Source organism: Drosophila novamexicana, unplaced genomic scaffold, assembly GCF_003285875.2.
Source record: "Drosophila novamexicana strain 15010-1031.04,08,12 unplaced genomic scaffold, DnovRS2.1 tig00001361-arrow-arrow-pilon, whole genome shotgun sequence".
Taxonomy (NCBI): domain Eukaryota; kingdom Metazoa; phylum Arthropoda; class Insecta; order Diptera; family Drosophilidae; genus Drosophila; species Drosophila novamexicana.
In genome coordinates, this window is record NW_020824852.1 from 715,298 (window position 1) to 742,370 (window position 27,073).

Consider the following 27,073-nt stretch of genomic DNA (forward strand, 5'->3'; position numbering starts at 1 on the left):
TGGGCTATGGCCAGGCTAGAGGCCGATGCGTGCCGGAGTACGGCGTGGCGTTGCATTGCCGGGCGTGGCGATTTCCTGTTTGCCCGCCAGCTGCTCCTCGCGCTGTGCCGCCTGCTGTTTGCGCTCCTCCATCTCGTGCTGGGCCTGCAACATTTGCTCCTCCATTTCCTTTAGATGCTCGGCGGCCAGTTTCTTTTTGTCCCGGCCGCTGCGTCCGGTCTCCTTCACCGAAAAGAACATGGGCCCCAGCTCGGCCAGCCAGTAGCCATCGACAGCGGTGGCACACTGCATATACTCCTTGGCGGTCATAATGAGCTCATGGTAGACCACATAGTCGGGCGTGGTGCCCAGACCGTATAGCGCCGACGTCGGATGCAAATGGCAGGGCATGCCTGTGCGCAGATTCACGTACTCGCCGATGCCCTTCAGACGTGCCGCCTGGTAGAAATAGGCGGAGCAGATGCACTTGCGCACAATGTCCCAGTCGGTGCCGCATGACTTCACGTTCATTTTCTGCTGCGTCATGATGTCCTTTAGCTGTTGGCGCACCTCGCGCACCTTGCGCATCGCCTTGATGTGTATGAAGTGCTCGTTGCACCACGTGGAGCTATAGCTGCAGGATCAAAGCGACATGGAGAGAGCGAGAGAGAGAGAGAGGGGTAGATATGGAGGAAGTTGTAATAAAGCATCTCCTGCTGCTGACTCACCTGTTCTGCTTCCACTGCAGGTAGACATTCAGATAGGTTAGATGATCCGATTCGGGCACCTGGAACTTTTCGCGTACACCATCCGCCTCCTCCTCGCGCCCCTTGGGTCTATAGAATATGGAGGGTACAGACAACATGGATACTGTGAAATAAAATAGAAACCCGATTAGCGGTAACTAAACACAAGATGCAGGCTTTTAAAACTGAAATGTCCAGTTGGGTCAGCACTTGTATACCCTGGACGCACTGCAAGTGGCTTCGATAGGGTATACATACATACATAATTGTTTTTCATTTTTCATTAAAGTGACGAAATCAGAGCGTGAGTCAGTTTTGCCCTCTCTCCGCTCCTATGATCAACCGTTTTACAGTTAGTAGACAATTCATTTTGTTACTCTGCCTCCCTCAAAAGTAATAAAAACTAACGGAATGTTCGGAAAAGAATAACGGATAACATCGAATGTTCGTATTTCGTATTGTGGCTGTGTGTGCGTGTAGCATGTGTGCGTGTGAGCATGTGTGCGTGTGATCGTGTATTCCTTTTAATTTCGTTTTTCGCTTTTGGCAAATGTGACATTGGAATGGAGATTTTAGAAAGACAACCAATTTGATGCATCTTATGTACATACATGCATACATATGTATGTACATATGTATATTAAAATATATTTCAATTAAGAGCTTGAGCATTTTTAAAGTTATTTTGAGGTGCAAGCGCCATATTTGCGATTGCACCTGGCCATTATAGAAATACTTTTGTGTAAAATAAAGTAAAATACTTTATGGGTTGAAAAACAGGTAAATTCCCTTTCAAAATTAAAATCTATTTGTAATTCAAAAATGTTGGATGATGCATGAATAATTTCAGTATTGCAGTAGCAAAAGTTCCATCCGTTTTTCACAGTTTTGGGTGGAATTTATAAAAGCAGCGTGGAAAATGCAGCCTAATTGGCCAATTAGTCAGTCAGTCAATCAGTCAATCAATAAATATATATGTATGTGTATGTATGTGCATAGATGACTCACCTATGATAAGCACCTCGGCGCTGCACTCCATTTGGCAGGCAACGATGAGCATCTGGCACTGTGGCGGATCCAGCGGAAACTCGGCCATTTGCCTGCCCAGAGTGGTCAGGGCGCCGGTGTGATCCAATGCGCCCAATATCCACAGCTGGTAGAGCGAATTTAGGATGTTATCCTGTGGCGGTGGGTCCATGAAATGGAATTGCAGCAGATCGACCACGCCCAGGGATTTGAGCAACAGCACCGTATTGGCCAGATTGGTGCGCTGTATTTCGGGCACGGTGAGTGCCAGCAGCTCGTCCTTGTATTGGCGCTGCGTGTAGAGGCGGAACGCCTGGCCGGGACCCGTGCGACCGGCACGACCGGAACGCTGATTGGCATTCGCCTGGGAGATCGGATAGATCTGTAGGGCATCCATGCCTATGCGCGGATTGTAGACCTTCAGCTTGCAGTAGCCGGAGTCGATCACATAGATGATGCCATCGACTGTGAGCGATGTTTCCGCAATGTTGGTGGCCACCACACATTTGCGTACGCCGTCGGCGGACTTTTGGAAGATCTTCGCCTGCAGATCGGAGGGCAGCTGCGAGTAGATGGGCAATATGCTCAGCTCGGGCGCATTATCTATCTCGCTGAGTCGTTCTTCGAGCACCTCGCAGGTGACCTCGATATCCTCCTGGCCGGGCATAAAGATCAGCATGTCGCCCTCGTTGGGCGTCAGATGCACCTGAAGCGCCTGCTTAACGGCCGATTCCACATAATCCTCGCACGCGTTCTTGCTAAACATCACATCCACCGGAAACGTACGTCCCGGTATGGTAAACGTCGGCACGTTCCCGAAGAATGTCGCAAACTTGCTCGAGTCCATCGTGGCCGAGGTCACAATCAGCTTCAGGTCATGTCGCCGCGCCACAATCTACAAATGCACAGAATCCAAATAAATGGGATTAGCTTTCGATTAAATGCTTGACGAGAAGGCAAGCCCGCCGCAGGCATGCCAAAAAAAAAAAAACAAAGAACATTGTCAATTGTTGGTCTTTTCTTAAAATTCTTCGACAAGCCGACGATGAATTACACTGGCAGAAATACGACATAGATATTCTTGTATTTTAAGCAAAATAGGTCCACACAGTAAACAGAAAATATATATAAATATTTCATTCAGTTGAATTAATTGTTTATTTAATAAATATAGATCAGATCCTTCTCACTATGCCTGACTGGACGACAAAATACATGATAGAGTATTTGAATGTTGCAAAACCTCTGGCTCGCGACAATCGCCGTGATCTACTTGTGCGCACATTCACACAACACTAACACATACATATGAATGTTTGTAGATCACGGGGTTTTGTGGGAAGCTATGCAAGGAGAAAGAGCGGACGCAAGTGCACGAAGCAATGAGTGAGAGCGAGGCACATGTATACACACACATGTATGTTTTTGGGCTGTAAGGATTGAAGCCGCAGCGACGTTGCGCGCTGAGCGAAATGCGGCTTCATACTGAACGTTCGGCTTTCGAGGCCGGCGTTCGGCTGCCACTCTCAGCAGTCTTACTCGGTCTGGGCACACTAAAATGGTCGCAGGTACCCTTTTTCGTTTCGATAAAAAGGGCCATTTGGTATGTCTATACATTGTATGGTTAGTGCCAATACCCTGTAACCAGCTGCGTATTCGGATTTACTTAGTTAGAAACATTCACAAGCGAAGGTGCTTTTCTCTGTTTTCTCCTCTTTTTTTATCCGATCTATATAATGTATTCGAGAGCAAAAGCCAAAAGGAATAAATATGTTTGATCTGTTTATGCTCTATAAGGATCTAAGATCTAGTGTCTATAATCTGCGAGATATGATCGATATGATATAGAGTTATGGATCAAATGCATTATGGCATTATCTTTAACTACCATGCATATGCCCGATTCCGATTAGGATTAGGAATATATACATATATACTTCATAAAGTCGCAGCACAGCACATCAAAAAATGCTCTTCAAAAAGATATAAATTTTTAATTCGGAAATGATTTTAAGTTGCATAAATAATTGGACGCCAGGTGGACACGTGAGTTGGCGTCCCTACGGGTCAATGGCTTTACAAATGAATTATGCAGGACTGTCCATTATCTATGGCGACATGTGCCACGTATTCTGGGGCATTCTACTTGAGGCTACTCGATTCTGTGGCCTTGGAACGATTTCACCTCCCAACAAAATGTGCTTAGTCATACGAGCATGACCCAAATCCCGAGCACCGGCCCCTGGGCTCAGGGAGGCATCAAGTCAAAGTCATGAAAGTCCATGCTGCAGCAGCAGCATATCCTGAGCTGTGCCCACGGCAAGTGTGTTGAATTGTTGGGGCTAACGAAACTCAACACACACGAAGCGCTTAAGAGAGCAAGCGACAGAGAGAAAGAGAGAGAGAGAGAGAGCAGTTTCGGCTGACGCTCAAACGATTTAACGATTTGATGAATCGACATGTCGACACACGATTGAGCACTGGTTGGATGTTGGGTGGGGGGGTTGCCACCCCGCGCCGTGTCAAAAGTCAAACGTGCTGCGTCTCACGTAGGCAGTTTTCCCACGGATGAGGACGTATAGCCAGATCCTGTGCGCAGCTTGTTTGTTTGTATGTAAGTAAGTGTGAGTATGTGTGTGCGAGCGTGTGTGCATGCGAGCGCATGGGACGTTATGCATGCCTGGGCAAAGCACAAACAAAAAGCTCACGGTGCCGTTAAATCAATTCCGTTGCAGCACCTGCTGCAGCAGCGGTCAGCTTCGAGTCACGGGCAACTTAACAAGCAAATTGCGCATTAGTTTGCAATGCGGTTAGAAATCCATACATACATAGGTGGGACAAGCCCACAAACACATGCATGGTGTTTATTATGCGGCTTATCGAGCTATGCACACATGTATCTACATATATGCATGTATAATGCGCACACACATACACATAAACATACACATGCACGTTCATATTGAGAGTAAATTGTTTTTATAAAAACGCTTCAACGCCAACGCATTGATTCAATTTTATGTCTGGAGCCGAGCGTTAAATGACGTTGAGCACTGTAACCCGTCCACGGCAATTACGATAGTGTACTTCGATATATGACAGTTATATGGTGAATATGGACGTATGTACATGCACCTATGTATGCATGCATGTGTATGCGATACAAGATAAGGCGTTCTTTCAGAGTTACATGCATGCATATGTCAAATTGCTGAAAATGTGCCAAATGGAATTTCTGAAAACTAAGCTGAGAGAAATACTTAATCATTTAGATGTATACATATGCATATACATACATATCTATGCATGTGTGTAAGTACATAGTTATGTATGTATGCATGTGTGAATAATGCATGTATGTATGTTTGTATACACATTTTGCATGAAAACCCATGTTTGTTTGTGTTTTAAATGTTCACTTGGAAAATAGAAAATATTTGGAAAATATATGTTTAATGGAAACCCAAAGCCCCATTAGCAGGATAAAGAACAAGCGACGCTCCAGTTGAACAAATTCTGAGACATTTTTTTACATTTCAAAATTTGTTTAAATTTGAACTGAATTTGAAAAATTGCCTAAGTTCTGATGCGTAAAATGGTTAATGTAACATATTATATCAAAATGTAATATATTGTGTGAATATAATCCATTTAATAAATATTCACTTTATTCCTCTATACATATTATTTAACTATTCAATATTATTATTAAGAAGCTTCCTAATTCATTTCTTTAAACACATTCCAATAATAAAAAATGCTTCAAATCGATGTGTTTTTTTTATCAGTGTAACTATAGTATTTCAGTGCCTGGAACTAGGCAAGTCCAAGTTGGACATAGGGTTAATTATGTTTACAATAAAAACAACTGGAATCAAATGCAACGAAATCGAAACCGATTCAACAATCCATTTGGTTTTTACCATTGAACATTCTCGAAGCCAAAAAGTTATGAGGTTCGAAAAATAAAAGTTTTACATGATATTTATAATCCTGTGCGAATTATATTGCATCAATTAGGTCAGTTGTTTACGAAATGAAAGAACGAACATTCTTTTCGTAGATTTGAGTTAAAAATAGAAACCGCTTGAAAATTAATATGCAAACATTTCCGACTCTATTGAAAATATGTATCGACAATCAATTGATTATAACCATTTTGATTAGTAAATCGACAATTACTAATTGCCAGAAGTCAATAAAAAGTTCTCAAGTGGAAGTCTATACAGTAATGCGCATATAAAGAGCGAGATCTATCACATAGAAAAAATATGTATGAAGTTTAGAGGTTATGTCGAAAAAGATAGGTAATCTTTCTCTATTTTAAGATTCAGATATAGATATAGATATAGATATAGATATAGATATAGATATAGATATAGATATAGATATAGATATAGATATAGATATAGATATAGATATAGATATAGATATAGATATAGATATAGATATAGATATAGATATAGATATAGATATAGATTATAGATATAGATATAGATATAGATATAGATATAGATATAGATATAGATATAGATATAGATATAGATATAGATATAGATATAGATATAGATATAGATATAAGATATAGATATAGATATAGACTATTAGATATAGATATAGATATAGATAAAGATATAGATATAGATATAGATATAGATATAGATTAGATATAGATCTAGATATAGATATAGATATAGATATAGATATAGATATAGATATAGATATAGATATAGGCTATAGATATAGATATAGATATAGATATAGCTATAGATATAGATCTAGATATAGATATAGATATAGATATAGATATAGATATAGATATAGATATAGATATAGATATAGATATAGATATAGATATAGATATAGATATAGATATAGATATAGATATAGATATAGATATAGATATAGATATAGATATAGATATAGATATAGATATAGATATAGATATAGATATAGATATAGATATAGATATAGATATAGATAAAGATATAGATATAGATATAGATTATAGATATAGATATAGATATAGATATAGATTAGATATAGATATAGATATAGATATAGATATAGATATAGATATAGATATAGATATAGATATAGATATAGATATAGATATAGATATAGATATAGATATAGATATAGATACATAGATGTAAATGTTGTTCGACTTACGAAATTGCATCAGCTGGATTAGCCGTGACTAAGGCTGAGTGCTATGGCCACACACCCACTTAACGGTACAGGGCAAACACACACACACACACCCATATATATATACATATATGTATATGTATGTGTACCGTTATCTGTGTATATGTGTGCAACTGATACTAGTCTTATTCGTTTTGAGGCACACAAGCAAGCCATTTGGAGGTTGCCTTTATGCCTATCAATTTCTACGTACTACGAGTTCCATTTTATTATTATTATTATTTATTTATTTATATTTATATTTGTGTTTTTCTCTTTCTTTTTCTTTTAATGCGGCATGTAGTATATCAATCTTGATAGCGATAACACGGGGCTAGTGAGTCCCACTTGAGTTAGGTTGTGACTTTGCTGGAAATATTTACATACCTACACACACACACACACACACACACACACATGTATATTTCTATGTATGTGCATGTATTCGGATGCAATTCGGGTACGTGTCCCATTTGAATCATTTGCACAGTGCGTGTCGACAGTATGCGCACAGAGTAGCCTAAATTTTGACTTAGACAAGTTTTGGCAAGCTCAAATGAGGCAAGCTCGGACCAACAAGCGAGAAGTGGCCGGTTCAAATCCAAAACTAATTTTAAGCAAAAATCATTTTAAGAAATTGAACAAAAAAAGGAACTTCAAATAGATCAAACGCCTTATCTTCAACATTATTCACTCGAGCCGTGCAGCGCCGGGTAATTCCTTTAAATGTTGTATATGGAAGCAGGAAATGTGCCTGTCGAATATTCAATAAACTGATAGGCTTCTGACAAAATTGATCGCACGCGCCACGCAGCCTACACATAAGTCAATAAAATGTTCGTTAATAAACATATTGTAAATAAATGTTCAATCAATATAAATATTATATATGGTATGTATGTATCGTATCTGAAAGGAAATGCAATTCGGGCAATCAAAAAATGCAAAAATCTGAACAAAAAATCAAAAGGAAACACAAAATATTTTTGTCGTCATTTGTGGAATCTGATGGGCATCGAGCCAACAAATATCTGGTATGACAAAATATATACGTACATAATGCTATAATATTATGGCTCGGACATGACAAATACGAATTAAGATATTTGAAAAACATTTAAAAAAAAAGTGTATAAAAATAAAAACCACAAAAGAATATAAAATATAAATATATTACACATTTCTATAAACAAAAAGATGTAAACAGTCTATTTTAATTGAAGGGCACACAACACTTTCCATGGGGGTTATCGGTTCTTGAAAGATGTGTCATTGGGGGGATTCGGGTTCGAACCCAAGGCATTGGCATGGCCAAAGGCCGTCGAAGCCAGTGCTATGAAGTGTTTTATTCGAAAGTGTTTTATTCTTAAAAATAATTTGAGATTTTGAATTTCGGGTAATACCGGGGCGTCGTACCGAAAAAGTGAAATATATCCTAGCTATATTTGCTATACGAGTACCTACATACGAAATTTGGTGTATCTAGCTGTCATAGTTCTCGAGTTATGCTTGAAAATCATGCCTGAAAAGCGAAAAAATATGGAAATGGGAAGACATCGAGAAAAGTAAATGATAAACTAGTTCTCGCTCGCCCCCATCAGGAATATATATATATACTTTACGGGGCCGTAGATCTATCTATTTCTCTTGACAATTACAAACACTCACAAGCACATTATGCCCTTTAACGCTCTCAAGTGGTACAGGGTATACAAATTTAGGTTGAATGTATGCAAGTACATATAATACTTATATTAATAGCATTCGAATGATTCGCTAAAAAACAAAAGGCTGACAAGTTTTAGATGAAATTTACACGAAGAACCCGTACATATACGATACAAGTACGTAGATATATCATTAGAATGGGGGCGTTACGTTTTCCGTAATACCCTTGATCTTGAGACTGGAAGTGCATGGCCGGAGAAGTCTCACGCGACTCGCTATGTAATTCTCAGTTTCTCTTAATTTAATGATCCTCCATATATTTCAATGACAACAGCCCAGACAAACGGGCGTAATTAAGTATACAATTTATGAAAAAAAAGAACAGAAGAAAAAAGTAAATAACCGAACCAAGAATTATGTACTTAAGGCATATTATATATAATTGGTAATACAAATGCTAAAGAAAGGAAAATGCCAAACAAGCTCAAACATAAAGACAGTGTCAACGTCTGTTTCTTGATATACCCTTTAAAAATAACTGCATTATAATTACTTTGCAAGAACGGGCATACTATTAATTAAGAAAAGTAACTCTTTTTCAAATTCACATATTTTATATAGTATATATATTTATATATATTGAAACTGGATAGACTAGTTTACTCTAGGGTTCAACAAACAAGTTCCAGTATAACAATAAAATCACGTTTTATTATAAACATGAACATATCTGATATGACAATATTGTTCAGAGTATGGATAGATATCTGATGGCGTGTCAGTTAGAGTATTGCAGTTTCGGCATGTTGTTGTTTTTGTTTGCCTGGCGCCGGCAGTGAACAAATCTTTGAGATATGTATGTCTGGCCATATAATTAATGTCCGCATGCAATTTTCAGTGCATTTGCATTGCAAAATGTCGGGATTGGGTGAGTGGAAAAGCTCTCGCTTGAGTCTGATGAACTGAGTGGGTAGCGGGTGTTGTTTGGCTGTTGAGTACAACAGCACGAAAGCAAAAATCTCTCTGGGCAGGCTCAAAACTTGCGGGCAGCTTTAACGGCGACGAAGCGCCACGAGTTGACAGAGAGAGCGAGTGCGAGTGCGAGTGCGAGAGCGAGAGCGCGGCCAAGGCAGCGCTGCTGCTGTGGTGAGTTTTATACGCTGCTTGTTGGAGGTGTGGCAACATTGCTATGACGATAAAAAAGAAACACATTTTTTTTTTATTTTGGCAAAAATACGTACAAGATGTAAACAAAGCACACAAACACACAGACACACTTTCAGCACACACGTACAGACAAACATGAAGAAATATTTAGCAGGCACGAGCAAAAACACGAGTCAACAACAACAGCCAAATACGAAAACAAAAATCGCAATATCGCGAAATATTTTTGTAAATATGTATGTACATTTGTATATATTTCAAAGAATAACAAAACACCGTGGCAAATCGAAACAACAATAATCGCAATCAATGGTTGAAGTTTTTTGCATATTTTGTTTTTATCCGCACATTTGCAAGGCAGAACAAACGGGCAAAAGCAAACAATGAAGCCGCAAAACGAGTTATGAGCAGCAGATGCCGATGCCGAAGGTGAATAACACCCAACAGCAGCCCGAGAGAGTTTGAATGCCTGTGTGTGTGTCTGTGTGTCAGACAGACAGTGAGAGAAAGAGAGAGAGAGGAGCGAGTGCGCGAGAGAGTTAAAGCGAAAGCATGAGTGAGACGTAGACAGACGTGGGTAGGAGGAAGCTTGAAACGCGAATTTGCCCATCTGCTTGCTTGACAGCTTTTTTGAATTCGATTTTTATTTACATATGTATGTATTTGCTGGGCTTGTCCGCCGAAAACAATAACAATAAGCTGCTTAGCTGCAACAGCTGTAGCAGGTCCTTTTCTTCCGCCATGTGCGAACTAAAGCGATATTTCTGCACACTAGCGTCTTCACACGAACGCACTCCTCTTAAAGCGGCAACAGGAAGAAATCACCGCAGCAGCGGCGACTGTGAAAATACAAGAATTTGTTTTTTGCATATTTTATTTACGAGTATTTACTTTCTGCGTTTTTTTTTCAGTTGTTGTTGTAGTCGCTGTTTTGTCTCGCAGTGTTGCGCGCGTTTTATGATTACCTAAAAATAGCTGTAAGCAAAGCACATGACACGCGCTGCTGAAGCCGACGGCGACGTCGACGTTGACGTCAAGAGACTGCGGTACGGTTTAGGATTACAAATATATACATATATACATACACATACAGCAACAAATGGCTGCCACAGGTGGTGGGCAAAAGCTAGCTTAGAAAAAGCTTTTTGAAGCCATGCATACAGCTTGGTTGGAAACTGACTGCTTTCGTATAGGCTATCTTTCTCACACCCGCTTAGAGTTTAATGACTATCGCAGAAATCTATGCTACAGAAAGCTCAGCTTAGCCAAAAACTTGCGAGATCCATGCGACAGAATCAAGCTTTTGCGCAATAACACAAAATGCACAGTTTACATAGAACACAGAAGGGTGGAATTCCTTTTGCGCAGTTGTACCGAGTTGTTGTGGCTGTACGTGCCAAGCGGCAAGCTTTTAAAAGCTCAACAAATTCCCGCAAACATTGGCATTTATCGTTTCAATCAGATTCTGACTGAGACTGCGACCCAGACCCCGACACGGGCCATTGTCAATTTCATTGTTCAAGACATGTTTTTACTAGACGCTCAATTGAAAATGTGTGTTTGTGTGTGTGTGTGAGTGTGTGTGTGTGTGTGTGTGTGTGACCCTCCATTCTATTCTAGTTACTTTTATAGCTATTCCCATTTTGCGGCTGTTTACTTAAACCTGGTTAAGCCAGGCCAATGCTTGCAAAGAAAAGCAAAGAAACGACACAAAACAAAACAAAAGAAAACGGAAATAGCTTTAAGTATATCTGACATGAGACCAAAGTCCGGTTATGGCCAGATATCGACGGCATTTACCGACATAAAACGCAACGCGAAGCCTTTAAGTCAAAATGGCTTAGAAAATATCAAAACAAGTTTTTTTTTTCGAGTGTTGCTGCGATTCGCATTAGATATGTATATAGGATAGATAATACACACATACAATATGCATGCATAACAACGGTTCATTTACATATGTAAATATCTGTGCATGCATGTGTATGTGCATGTGTGCATGTGTGTGTGTATGTATCTGTTGAAATGAAGCAAAACTTGCGCTTTGTATGCTTTGTTCATCTATTTTGATTGACTGACTGATTGATTGACGTTCACTTGTTTTCCACTCACCTATTCCACCTGCAACAGTGAAATCTTTGTGGAAAACTATAGTGTGACAATTTTCTGATGTTTTTGTATTATTTACTTAACGAACTTATGTTAAGCAGTTATGTTTTAAGACTTTCAACTAATTTGCACACAGGTTCAAGGCAATACACTTAAGTTTACATAGTCCCACAGGCGGGAAATGAAAAGGTAATGTCCAGAAGTTGCATACGAAAACAATAACAACAAATAAATGCGCGTGCAAAGCCGGGCAACGTTCGCTGCTTATTTATTTTTCATGCAGCTCCTGCCCCTGCCCCCCGCCAACTGCCACTTGCCACTTGCCACTTGCCAAATTGAACAGTTTGGCCAAATTAGCCCGCTGGGCTACAATAGACTGTAAATTGAAAACAAATACAGGTGGTTCGGCTCACATTTGTATTATTTTTGCTCTCTTGGAAAATACACACACTCGGGCACTCGCACAGCGACCGCAAAGGGCAGCAAAACGCAGAGAGAGAGAGAGAGGGGGGGGGGGGGTGCATAAGAGAGACGGTAAAAACAAATACTTATATGTTCATATGTATATAGATGATATATATGTATGTATGTATATATACTTGCTCACAGACATACAAATAAAGATAAACAATGCAAGCTCGCAGCTGGAAGAGAATGCAATTGCGAGAATGCATAACGAAATTTGTATACACTTTCCTAACATATGTACATACGCAGCTTGAAAACTGAAGTATTAACTGGTATTTATTACTTATAATATATTTATAATTTTGAAAAGAATTTGAAAAAAAGAGAGAGAAATAATACAAATTTCGCAAAAACAAATATTTTAGTTGCCTTTAACTAATTCTAAGTAACTATTTTAGCTGTGAATAATTTCTGTGATTAAAAAAATAATAAGAAGAAATATAGATCTAATATTTAAGGTCTATATAAAAACTAATATATGATGATATAGAAGTAAATATATACGTAATATATCATGTTTAAGCTATAATAAAAATCTAATTATTCAATTAATTTCCAGTTTAAATGTAACAACATTTTAGCTTAACTGTAATGCTCATTTTTTGGCAAGGGTATGCGCATATCAAATATCTTGTGTATTTTTTTTTTCGATGATATACTTGTGGAGTGTACCATATTATGGAAATGAGTATATGTAAATAGGCGTAGGTGTATGTCAAAGCTATTAAGCACAGTATTTATGCAGATCATATATATTCTTGGTCAGCATGATAAGTTACAGTGCTTATGTATATGCAGACTAATCTATGAGTTTGGTTATTGAGTTATATTAAGCTATAAATATGCCATAAATGTTCATATAATAGATATGTGTGTGACGGAAACGGCTCGATCGTAAAACTTGACTGGAACAATTAAGAGTAAATCGATAAAACATGCATTCAATTAGTTTTCATGTAGAGAATTCCAAAAAAAATAAATAAATAAATATGTAAGATATGCACGAAAAATAGAATTATTAGCAATATGAAATACAATCTGCATGCTTAGGGCGTGGATTTAACGAAACGTGTGAAAAACGTCTTTATTCACTCTCTACGAAGATCTTTTCAAAAATGAATCGAAAAGAGAGCGGATATGGCAGCCCGTTTGATAGCAAGGCAAGGGTATTCTTTTATGTTTGTTTACATTTCATATAAGTATATACATGTGCATATGTGTGAGCGAGCGTTTCTCTATGTATGTGTATGTGTGTGTGTGTGTGTGTACAAGCGGTCAAATCAACGCTGCTTTTGCCGCTTTTGAACACTGACCTACGCATATTCATTCGTGCCACTTGCGACAAGGGACGCGCGACGCTTTCCGTTTGATTGCGCAATTTGTGAATCAAACTACAATTACACACAGAAAAAACAGCGAGAACGGCATGCCGAACTTGAGATACTCTTGCTTAAAAGATAGTTTGAAAAGAAGATAATATTTAAGTTAGGTTGGATTGCAGTTATGCATATAAAAACAGACCAATTCTTTCAAGTCTTAAAGTAAGCTTTTTGCTGATTTTGGCTAAAATCGAATGCGAGCGATTCTACTATTGAGCTATATGTTATAGTAGTCCGATCTTGATTAGCCTTGGATAATGTCTGGGTGATACTGATTACGAATATATATGTATATATAAATACAAACGTATATCGAATCACATAGGCGTTACATAATTCACGACAAAATAGATAAGCTCCTTGCAAGGGTATCACAAGTGCAGCACTTGTAATTAGACAAACAATTGCGAATGCGAGTGGCTGGAATAGCGAAAAGGGGGCGGGGGTATATATGCAAGAGGCTGCCGACTGAGAGAGAGAGAGAGAGAGAGAGAGAGAGAGAGAGCGAGCTAATTAAACGCAGTTCAACTGAGCGCCGCAACAGTCAATTGGCAGCGAAAATGCGACACGGCATAATCATGATATGCCGCGTTCCTCTGCCCGCCCCGTCGACGGCCCGCACCTTGACATGCTCCCCGACTGTCGGCAAGGTTAAACTAAAAATAGATATGGAGAATAACATGGCAAATAGCAGCAGCAGCAACAACAACAGCAACAACAACAACAAGTTGCAGAGCTGCGGGTATTTATAGCAACAACAACAACAACAACGACAACAACAAAAACGTCGACGACGACTGTAAAATACTCGAATAAATGAAAAACCTGAAACGATATGAAGAAAGAAGCGCTTGACTGGACACGCCGCAGCCTTAATACTCTTTACGATGTTTTTCAATTCAATTTAATAATATATTTATAGATATGTAAATACATATTATGTCTAATACAAGTTAAAATAAGAATTATAACAGTTTTGAATTTAAGCTCAAATATCTATGGAAACTCATCAAAATTCTCGATTCACAATCTGTTTATCTTAATTATCATCAAAATTAATGCACCGATAAACATATTTATAAATGTTTCTTCTACTTGAAACTGTTTTATTTTCGAATTTTAACGGCCATTTTTAAGTTATATTTATTAAATATTTTATATTGAAAATTTGTGTATGAACACTTTTACGCGCATGACAAACAATGTGCTGTAGCCTGTAATGGCCCTGGTAAGGGTAGATGAAATGAAAAACTTGAAAATGAAATAAAAATAAAATAAAAGAAAAATTCAATTAAATGAAAAAAATAAAATTAACAAAAACAAAAAAAAAAAAAAAGCGTGGCAACGTCAGCATCGACGCTGCAGTTGGCGTCGCAGTTGCCGCTATTTGGCCCAGTTTTAAGCTTTGGCAACTTAATAGGTCAAATTAATTGTCGTGTGCGATGCCCCAAAACAAACGGAATTCATTTCAGAAACTCACACGCACACACACAGCCAGACAGACAGAGACGCACACGCACACGCACACACACACACACACACATACAGGCGCGCGCGCAGCCTGTAACGAAAGCTGCGACGTCACAGCGAAAAGCTTTACGTGCCTCGAAACACTCGTCGCTGATAAAATCAAAAAAACCAAACTGTTTCTCAGTGTTGGCTAACGTTCGAACTTTCAGTTTCTGGCCTTTTGGGCGACAATATTGATCTGCGTCCAAAGGGCGGGACGCAACAAATCGTGCATTAAACGCCTTCTATGGCCTCCTCACTGATAATGTGATTATGGATAGCCAATGACAAATGCCCAAGCCCTTAAAGCTTGACGTTCAAGTCGACTCTACATATGTACATATACATATATGTACATACATATATACATATATACAAAATAGTGCTCATTATGTGCGATAGCATTTTCTACGAAAGCTGAGAGTTTCTAGAGCCAGACGAGATTTGAAAAGGGTGCGAAGTTGGGCACATATGCATGTGTAAGAATTTTGGGTTGCTATGAACTTAACAACACACACACACACACACACACACACACACACCCGTCCCTTCCCACCCTCCATTCTCACACCCAATTCAACTTTGGACACAAATTTCGCATGTTCTTAAGATTTTCGCAAGTTTGCACTCAAGCACTTGAGTACCTACACACATACATACATGCATACGTATGTATATGTATAAAAATGCGTATGCTTGTGTATGTGTGGATTAGTATGTGTCAATCTGCCGTTAAGCATGTTAAGAAGCGCATCAGAAAGAAGAAATACTGCAAAAAATGTTACTTGCCGAAGACTGAATACCCTTGCATACAAATAAATGCAATGGCAGACATGTTACAGTGGTCAAACTTTGTGAAATATGTGCTCAAAAAAAGTTAAGTAAATATTAAAAAAAAAACCGACTTTATTAAAGTAAGTCATAATATAAACTGCAAATAAATAAGTGAAGCTGAGACTAAGAAAGTCAAAAACCAACTATTATATACATATGATACAGTTGCCAGATTTCAATAAGTTCATCTTCTTTTTAATATCTAAAACGTAGTGAGATTTTTCAAGATTTTTTGCAAAGCATAATAAAGGGTATTAATGCAGGAACTTAATTTCCGACCGATCACTCATATCACAAATACAAATACATTGTGATTCGGTGACAACGTTTTGATACCCCCCCCCCCCCCCCCCCCACTCTATCCGTCACACTATTCATTAAAAAGGACGAATGGCTTGAATACTTGTGTATGTGTATGTATGCGTGCTTGCTTATTGTGTGTGTTTATAATATTAATCAATAATAACAAATATTTGTAATCGAAATTATCAACAATTGGCAATTCAATAAAATCATCATATTTCCCACCATAAACCAAATCAATCATTTTTAGCTTGATATTCGGGGCCATCAGACCCACGTGACGTATGTACATATGTATGTATGTGTGTATTTGTATCCACACATACATACATACATGTGTACATACGTGCAGGGCTATATGTATATTAAACATTTGGTTGGCGGGGCGCGGAGACAATGGGAAATATAACAACAAAAACTACGCCGTTAACAAAAAATTTCAACAATACATATTTCTTATAAGAATTAAAAAGAAGGTCAGACAGCCACTGAAGTCGCTGTCGGCGTCGCAGCCACAATTGACATTGTCAACGGCGACTGCGACGTCAGGTGAACGATTTAGTAACTGCATACATGCGATAAGCACATAATCAAATTGATATCCCAACAATTAAAACGATAATAAATAACAAAAAAAACAAACCAACTGTAACAACAACAAGCGCTAAGTATCACAGCATAAGGCACAAAGCCTAACGGAACGTGCAACAAGCCCGTAGCCGTGACAGGGGTACAACGGCAGCTTCGTAACTCACCACACCAAAAAAAAGAGAGAGAGAGGGAGAGCGTTCAAAAACCACCACACTGAGAGAACTCTGCCGACGACAACGACGACGCAGCCGACGACTCGTTGGCTGGCTGACAAACCGAAACCGGCTTTGGTTATAAATAAACCTTAACCATGCTGGTATTTGGCTTTCGAGTCTCTAGCGGTGCAGTAGCAGCAACAGCAGAAGCGAGCAAAACACAAAAGCAACAAACGGCGTTCAGCGAAAAACACGAACATACCGAAACCGAAGAAACCGCTGTGAAAAGAAAATACAAAAAAAAAAAAAAAAAGACCAGACCAAACAAAACATAAGCAAGAAAAATTTACAGGCACTCGGGCACAGACGATTTTTGTACATTGTTGTTTTAATTCAATTAAAACACAAATTTGTGCTCCTATTTGCGCATTTTAATTTTTATTTAACTGCAGGCAGCATTTTGATTAACTCTAGTGCAAAGCACTTGTGCTCTATTTTTTTTTTTTATTTTTATTGTTGTTGCCCCTTGCAAAGGAAATTCTAATTGGAACAATAGGCCTGAGGCAAAACAACGATAAGCGGGCGTATACAAAACAAACGAGAAACGTATTAGAAAGAAAATTATATTAATAAACAACAATAAAAAAAAAAACGAAAGAAAAAGGGGAAGAGAAAAACGCGCGCGCACTGCAAGTGTGAATTAGTGAAAGTTACGCGCGCGTGTGCAACGACACACCGGCCACGCCCATACCGCCAAAAACGCCCACACAATGAACCGATCAAACAGTTTTGTGAGCTCACTGAAATGGTGGCCACTGCAGGGCCACAACAATCAGGCAACGCCAGCAGCGCCATCGAATGGCGGCAGCGCCGGCTACTCACAATCGGCGCCCAGCTCTCCCACATCCAATTGGCCGCCGTCGCTGCAGCAGCAGCACAAGCTGAGCGTCGGCGCCAATGTGAACGCAACATTTGGCAGCAGCGTCGCCGTACAAAAGCTGCGTGAATCCAAATGGTTCAAGCCCGAAGAGCAGAGAATTTTCTGCGCCGTCGTCGAGTGCGGCTTCATTGTGGAGGTGCGCAGCAGTGCCGCTGCCGAAGCCGCTGCCGTTGCTGCCGCGGCTGCCGCCGCAGCGGCCACTGCCAATGATGCCGATTCCCTGGACATCGATTGCCCGCCCCTGACATTGGCGCCGCCACTGATTATACCACGTAACGGCAGCAGCAGCATTAGCTTTCTCGAAGCGCAGGATGAGAACGAGACGCCGGTAGCGTCATGGTACGGCATCGTACTCTGCAAGGTGGCCAAAGGTGAGTACAGAATGTATGAGGCGACAAATGAGAGCAAAAGCTCCCGTCAAACTGTTTTCGTAGCGTGTAAAAAAGTTCACATATCAATTGGTTCGTTCTATTGTGTAAAATCACAAGAGCTTGAATGCGAATTTACAATTCTTTTAATTTTGTTAATTCTTATGGCCCATTTAATTGGCTTTTGGTATTGTACTTGACCCAAATAGAAGTAGCAAAAAAGAAGTGCTTGAAAATTGGTTTTTCAATTCGTTGATGATGATTAATCATATGGCAGACGTCAGAGCAATTAAGCTAATCTCACAAGTTTGGCAAATACTGATATTCCAAAACGACATTCAATAAAATGTATATGTATGTACATATGTATGTATACTATGTACTATATAGAAACGCGCTTTTTTTTTTATCTAATCGACGACAACAACATTGTCGAGTGCCGCCTACAAAAACAATGGACATTTCTTAGTTTTGAAGAGGCAGCAAAACAAAGCGCCAGCAGCGCAGCAGCAGCGAACTTTGCGACGTCGCGTTTTGCACGCACGCACTCACAAACACAAACACACACACATATATATATATATATATATATATGTATATAGGCATACATACATGGCATACAATGTTTCGCTCGCACTTGCTGCACCAACATGACCATTCACAATGCTGCGCTGACAGCTGCCAGAACATTCCATTTGTATGTGTGCGCAGAGCGAACACAAAATGTAAACAACACGACGAATATTTAAAATACAGCCGACAATACGCGCCTGTCATAGGCGGCAGCATCATGTGCTTTGAGTCACGCATGCAGCGTTTTTGTTTCTTCTTTGCTTTGCTTCTGTGCCGACCGCACGTCCGCCTGCTTTTGGGGACAAACAGCAGCAAACAGTCCCCGCCCGGTCTTGTGATGCGTGGTGAGCATTTTCAAGTGCTTTGCGTTGCTCTTCGCCTCAAAAGCTCGCTTTACGTTGGCATTCACCACTGCGAGGGCGACTGTTGCATCTCGTGCCGCGAACAAAATTCACCAGATTCTGTAGTGGGTGTAAGCGCTCGTGTGTAAATAAGTGTGGTGTATGTGTGTGTGTGTTTTTCTGCTATGTCAGGAAAGCTTTTGAGTTTAATTGCATGCCTTGTGGTGTTTATCCTGAATTTTGTAACTGGCATGACGAAACAAGTTGATATGAGTAAGCACACATACACATGCATACATGCACACATAGATGCATATGACAAATCTTATGAGAATCCCATAAGAATCTGTCACTCGTTTAGCATTTTACTGTTAGCTCACCTCTTATGGGCAAACAAACTTCATGCATGCATACATATGTGTTTATATATACATGTATGTGTGTATGCATAGACAAAGATGCACTGATAAGCACCGTTGCGCTCGCGATTAACAAATTTGAATGGTGTAATTGCTGCATTTGAATAGAAGCGTTGATAAAGCGCCCCGCGATGACGTCATAAATATAACGCTTATCTGTTTCGCTAGAATGAGACTTATCGCATAGAGCACACACAAAGCGTCCCCAACAGGTGCCGCTTTGTAATGCGTTCAATGAACCAAAAAAAAAAAATAAAATAAAAATCAAAATAAACATTGACGTATTTAAGGATTATGAGCAATCTGTGGATGAGCTCACTACAAGGTGAATTCTTCGCCTTGTTACGGCATTTCAGTGCTGTGTAATGATGAAATGTAAACATGGATGCCTCTGGGCTTACAAGACAGCGGCAGTGTTGTAAAGCAACAGAAGAATGCACCCGCACACGGCCCCACAAGTCACCCACACCTTTTGGTAAACAATTTAAAATTCGTGCAAATTAGTTGCGCATGGCAAATGCTTAGAGCCATTAAAAACAACAACAAAATAGAAGAGTGAAAAAAGGAGCACCAAAGTGTGAAATATTAACGTTGTTAATTATAGATGATTAATCCCCATGTCATTCATAAAACAAAACAATTGCGCAACAACTAAAACAAACACAATAATTATAGATCTGATGCTTCGATAATAGTTATCCAATTTATGATATAATATGGCTGCATTATGCAAGTATACAAAATGAAAATATTAGTTAGATATTGAATGATGAGCTATCATCTAGTTAGGAACTTAAGAAACCGCCATGAAAACGACTTGCATAGTTGCATGTCATGCATGTATTGATCAGGCGCAGCCAACTTACTGTCAAATTGGAATCTACAATTGTTTTCCAACACTTTTGAAAGTAGAAATAAAAAAAAAATAGAGCTTGAAAAACATTTCAAAAATTCTAATCTAGACTTTTTTAAGTTCTTAGACGTGTTTTAAATATTTCCAAATTTGCAGACATTATGACTTTATGTGAATTGAAAGAATCAAAGCATTCTCTAATAGTAATACTCTCTTTGCTAGAGTATACGTATGTCAGGCTGTAAAACTTGGCTGTTTTTATCTTGACACGTTGTACCATAAAATATATTTCGTTCATTTGTGAAATAAAATATTCCCAAATATAAAGATGTCGAGCCAATGACTTGCATTTAAATGAAAAAAAAAAGCCTGCATTACTTGATTAGAGTGTGACCATAGTTAAATAGGAGTGCACTTCAACGGCCAGTGTTGTATAACACATAATAATGATTTAAATGCTGAACCTAAACGAACCAATTGAGAGATGAGGCATGAGTGCAGAATGCACCTGAGAATTGAGATTGTCATATTGAATTGTTGACAATTGATTGTCAATATATGTAACTATTAATAATATACTATATAATACACTCGTTTGACAGACAATAAACCAAAACCGGAAACCATTGAGATATATTCTGTGAAAATACGCGAAAATGGCACATACAAGCTGATCAAAATGTCATTGGCCGACATCTGGAGCCACGGCTGGGAGTTGCGCATTAACAATTTCGCTGACAAGGAGAAGACACCGCACAACGAAAAGGACATACGCAATCAGGTAAGCTATCAATTAAACCAAATCTGCAATGCTCAACTAATTGTTTATGTGCATGCACATTTCAAACAGGTGTCGCTGGCGCGCAAGGCCAAGCAGAGTCTATGGAACAATAACAAGCATTTCGTGTATTGGTGCCGTTATGGCAGTCGCCAGCAGGATGTGCGCAAGCGACAGGTAACGACGAGTGCGAATCACGTGCTGCTGCATTTGATCAACTGATAAGCGACGGCGCCTATATACTCTAGCTGTATATAGGTAGCAATATATTGTATAATTCCAAATGCCCGCCACACACTAAAATTAACCCACACAAACACACACAAATTGTTGTAGTTGCAGCAGCAAAGACTTGAACACACACACACACAACACACACACACACACACACACACGTTCTTTGGTCAAATCGCAAAAAAGTATTCTATTCCATGCTTGAATATCACAACTGATCTTAACAAAAGCCAGCATCCATGCCAAGACACATGCATCTAAACAATTAATTATGTTAAGAAGCTAACAATTAATTTTTTGTTTTTTTGTTTGTTGTTTTTGTTTTTGTTTTTTGTATCATTAATTGCATTTTGTAGCAGCAGCCAATTGTGTCTGGGGTGCACAGCAACAAATTGATCGCAAGCGTATTAAATGCGAAATTCAATTATTATTAAACCGTTGACTAATTAACCGAATGCAAAATCTTACAAGTAATCCCTATATCTTGCAGATGTCCGAGTGCGTGAAATGGGGCAGCGTTGGCATGAATGCGGGCATGTTGCTGGTGCTCAATAATAGGCAAAAATGCCACTCCCACTCAAAGTAACTAACACAATTACACAACTCTTTTCTAGTGCATATGTATATGTACACGCTATCACACACACACACACACACACACACACACACACATGCATACCACATTGCTTTAGCTAGAGGAACGTAAAGACAAAAAACAAACAAAATCCAAAGCAAATTGTGATAAGATAGATCATGTTTTAAACAGCGACAAGCGACAACACACAGCAGAAATATTTATTTACATATGTACATATGTAACGCGAGAGAGAGAGAGAGAGAGAGAGAGAGAGAGAGAGAGAGAGAGAGAGAGCGAGAGCGAGAGAGAGAGAGAGCAGGCTCTCAATTTGTTACTTGTTTTTAATTGGCAGTATTAAAATAATATATCAAATAACTGGCCTACAACAGCGTGAACACACACACATACACACACACACACACAGACGTACACACACACACACTTGCAACTATTGTCTTTAATACATTTGCTGTTGCAACTTAGGCTACAATATGCAAAAAAAAAAAAAAAAAAAAAAAAAAAAAAAAATTATATTTAAATTTGTATATTTGACAGAGAGAGAGACACACTGTGAAATTCGAAAAGACTTATTAACAATTGGTTGTTCTTTTTTTTTTTTTTTTATTATAATTATTACCATTATTTTTATTATGTATTATCGTAGCAATTATTATACACCTATTATTATGATTACTTTGTAATAGGAATTAATACTATGCAGGCATTATAATTTTTTCTTGTTTCTTCGATATAAGCGCAGTCTAAACACATTTCAAGTAAACTTTAAATAAAAAGAAAAAAAAAAAAAAAAACAAACAAAATGCAGCTAATAGCGTTCGCAACACTGTTTGCAGCATACTTTTGTGCGCCGTGCTTAATTCCTGTACATAGGCACGCAAAACACGACACAAAGCAAATATCAACCACACACACACACACACATACACGCGCTCACACAAAAACTCACCACACACACACATACACGCGCACACACAAAAAGTCACCACACACTAGATTCATGCCTTACGCAACGTAACTTCACGTAATATTCGTTGTAATCAAGAAATAAGTTTGTAGTTCGACACACACACGCACACACACATACGCCCACATATATACGTTTACCTACATCTTATGTAATTTTGTTTTTAGTCTCTTAAGCGATTTTTAAAATATTTATATATAATATACGATATACATTTGGCAATGTGAAATTTGAATATGAAATGTTTGTAAAATGCTTTATATTTGGATAATATTAAATGTTTACCAAACGGAAGACTTTTACTTAATCAATTGCAAAATGAGCTTATTCCAGCATTTAAATTAAAAAAAAAACCTATGTATCGCCTTTCTAACTGGAAGTTCCAAAGCGAGAAGCTAAGCATATCGCAGCAAGCACGAACGAGCGCTTGTTTCTCCAAAAGCAAAATGTGTCAAACAAACAAAATATTGCTTTTATTATTTACTAGTTATATTATGTGTATTGTCGGTACTTTTCATAATGGACTTCACGATAACTAAACAAAATCCATATTCACCAAATTAACTGCAACCCAGGGTTGCATTTGTTGACACGCAGTAAACAACGTGCAGACGAGCTTTTAGCCTATACGAAATCCATTTTGTGGACATTCATTTCTGGTACACACATATTTGAGGAAATTTCTCGACGATCGGATAACAAACATACAACTTACTTAAGGTAAAAATTCGATTCAAAAACAGAGAATAAAGAAAAGTGCCAATTGTTTGTGTGGGTGGTGGGTGGTAGGTGGATGCGGGGTGTGTTGAAATACTTATAAAACACACCACATACATAAAACTCACCTCGCGCAGCAATCCGAAGAGCACATCCGTTGAGAGCGATCGCTCGTGCGCCTCATCCATAATAATGGCCGCGTAGCTATCCAGATCCGGATCGCGCAGGCTCTCACGCAATAAAATACCATCGGTCATGTACTTGATGACGGTGCGCTCCGAAGTGCAGTCCTCAAAGCGTATGGCATAGCCGACATCCTCGCCTGCAATAAATTCGATGCGCATTAGTTAAATCTATGCAGTGTACAGTGTGCGTACGATATGATGAACCGACTTTTTGATAATTGTTTAACTTAGAGCAGCTTTAGGCTTTATAGACAAGGCATTTTGTGCTGACAAACTGATAGATTGACGATTGGCCCAATAAAGAGTCCAAGCCGGACGTCCACAACAGTTAATTTTTATGACGTTAGTGAACACTGTGACGGGATTTTTGGAAATTGAAAAGTATTTTATGAGAGGTTTTGGTCTACGCGCGATTGTCTTTCTAGTTACTTTTCAACGATTTACAGACCACGAGAAGTCCACGTTTATGAGTGGAAAATGGGTGGAAAACGGGTGAAAGTGAAAGCAGCAAAAAAAGACTTTAGAGAGAAGCCAATCAAGTCTCTAGAGGATTAACTATGCATTCCAGCTGTCGATTCGGTTCATCAACAGCAAAGAGACGCCGTATTTGCAGTATTCACTGTACACAGTACGCACCCAATTGTGTGTCCATCTCATCGGAGACGCGCTTCGCCACAGACATGGCGGCCACACGGCGCGGCTGGGTGCAGCCAATCATGCCGCGCTTGCTGTAGCCATCCTCGTGCAAATATTGGGTTAGCTGCGTCGTCTTGCCGCTGCCGGTTTCGCCGACAATGATGACCACCGAGTTCTCGCGTATGACATTGAGGAGCTCTTGGCGCGAGGCAAAGACTGGCAGGAAGCGACGCTGCTCGCCGATGGTTTTCTTGCGTGAGAATTCGCTTTTGCCGCCGCTTTTGGTGTCCTGCATGTCGCGCATGTGATCCGCAAACTTTTGATCCTTGCGATAGTCGGCGGTGTCGTGTTCCTTGTCGAATTTGGCATCATCCTCATCCTGCGGCCGCTGCACGCCCATTATGTTGCCCAGCTTAGTGCCGCCCAGCTCCCAGTGCTTCTTTTGCGCCTTGCGGCGCTCCTTTTGCTCCCGATAATTGCGCACCAGGGCGCTGCCTTTGCGCGCCAGCAATGCCATATCGGAGGTGGGATCTTTGACTGGCACCACCGGCTCCGGCTGCTTGGTGAACACAATGCGTCCGTCCAAAAATGGTGGCACTATATGATGCACCAGCAAATGGACGCGCTCGAGCGCCTCCTCATCGAAATCGTCGCTGACATTGATCGAGGTGACAACGCCCGATGTGAGCATCCGATTGCGCTCCCACAGCTCATTGTCCCGGTTGTTCTGTCGCTGCTGGGCGCTGATGCGCTTTTTGCGCTTCTGCTCCAGCTGTTCCTCGCGCCGGCGATAGTAATCGGCATTGGTGCCGCCAAACGGATTGTTCTCGTCATCGTAGCCCTCGTCAATGTTATACCATTCGCGGTCGAGGCGTCGCTGTTCCTCCTCCCACAGGTCACGGGACTCGGCATCTCCGGTCCAGGGCGTGGCACCGCTGCGCTTGCGATCGTGTGCCCATTGATTATAGCGATGCGCTGGCGTTGCGCGCGCTGTGTCATCCGCATTGAAACTCCGGCTGCGACTGTTGCCTCTATCGGACCAATCGCCGGTGCCGTAGCCGGAGCCAGCGCCACGTGGCGTTGGGAAGTCCCAATCAGATTTGCGAACACCGCCGCCCTCGGCATCGTCATCGTCCCAGGAGCTATTTAACACACCGCCAGTGCCACCTGGTGTACCCGGCTCCCTGGGCGTGTGCAGGCTACGCACCGAAGCAGAACGATCCCGATCACGTTCTCGATCCCTGCGTCTGCCGTCTCTGTGGGACTGTTCCTGATCCTGTTCCCGTGCTCGCTTGCGTCGCTCGTCGCCGCGTCGCTGTCTGTCCCGCTCACGCTCTCTATCCCTGTCTCTATCCCTCTCGCGATCCCGTTTACTGTCTGAGTCATCGCGCGTCGTCTTGTGCACTGCACCCTTGTGCCGGTCCCGATCCCGCTGGATGTGCTCGCGCAGCCGTTCTCTGGCCTTCTCCGAGACGCCGCCCGTGTGCGATGGCGTCTCGTCTTTGTGCTCGCGCAGCTGACGACTCAGCTTCTCGAAGCTCTTAGTGTCCGGTTTCTTAAAGGCAAATTCGCTGGCAGGCGTTGTGGCGTTAGGTGTGCTTGAGGGCGTGCCACCGTCATCGTACTCAGTGTCCTGAAAGGAGATCAGGCGCTCGGCACACGCCTTTTCAGCGCGTCGCTTTGCGGCTAGCTTGTCCAGGCCAAGTAGCGAGCCCTGCGGAACTTTAAAGCAGCCGCCGCTTCCGCTGGCACTGCTGCTGTCCTTGGGCCTCTTGAGCACCAGGCCGCCGCGCTGCTCCTGGACCATGGTGCCCTCCAAGCGATGCACGCCTGCATCATCCTCGGACATGCTATTATTACGCGATTAATAAGATTTTCTTTTGTTTGCGCAAAACGATTCATGCGCGTTTTACAATAGAGGTGGCAAACTATCGATATATTTATGCAAATAGCGATAATTTTCATTTGCTCTGGCTGTCGATGTTTTTCTTGGCGCAATTGAATCGTAACACCCGTAACACCCTAACACCACTTACACATATAAAACAACTTCTAAATAACTGTCAGTACGTTTTTCCAATATTTCGTCATAAATATATCTACATTTCTATTGCGGCGCACCATTCAACTGCTTTTAAACGTATTGATTAATTTGGTACTGTGTGTATATTCTAATAGACATATCGATAGCATTCCATCTCTATTTTAGGACACAGCTGAGCTGCATCGAAAGCGCGTGCTGCCAAGTCGGGCCTATCTATGGGTGGCACAAGTGCAGCAAACAGTCTGGCAACGCTTGCCAGCGCCAATGGCGGCGAAAGTAAATCCGAAAGCTCAACTTAA

General features: G+C 40.3%; 2 protein-coding genes across 2 annotated transcripts; one reads left to right on the forward strand and one right to left on the reverse strand.

Moving 5' to 3' along the window:
- LOC115767261 (pre-mRNA-splicing factor ATP-dependent RNA helicase PRP16) lies at positions 1 to 26,579 on the reverse strand. Its single transcript, XM_030711484.1, has 5 exons — positions 24,731 to 26,579; positions 24,038 to 24,231; positions 1,734 to 2,646; positions 708 to 849; positions 1 to 613 (listed from the first exon to the last, which is right to left on the reverse strand). The coding sequence occupies exons 1-5, from the start codon at positions 26,577 to 26,579 to the stop codon at positions 16 to 18; spliced, it is 3,696 nt and encodes a 1,231-aa protein (XP_030567344.1). The 3' UTR covers positions 1 to 15.
- On the forward strand, positions 17,316 to 22,478 carry LOC115767265. The gene is made up of 4 exons (XM_030711490.1): positions 17,316 to 18,435; positions 21,221 to 21,399; positions 21,469 to 21,573; positions 22,121 to 22,478. The coding sequence occupies exons 1-4, from the start codon at positions 17,895 to 17,897 to the stop codon at positions 22,214 to 22,216; spliced, it is 921 nt and encodes a 306-aa protein (XP_030567350.1). The 5' UTR covers positions 17,316 to 17,894; the 3' UTR covers positions 22,217 to 22,478.
- Positions 26,580 to 27,073: the final 494 nt, after the last annotated feature.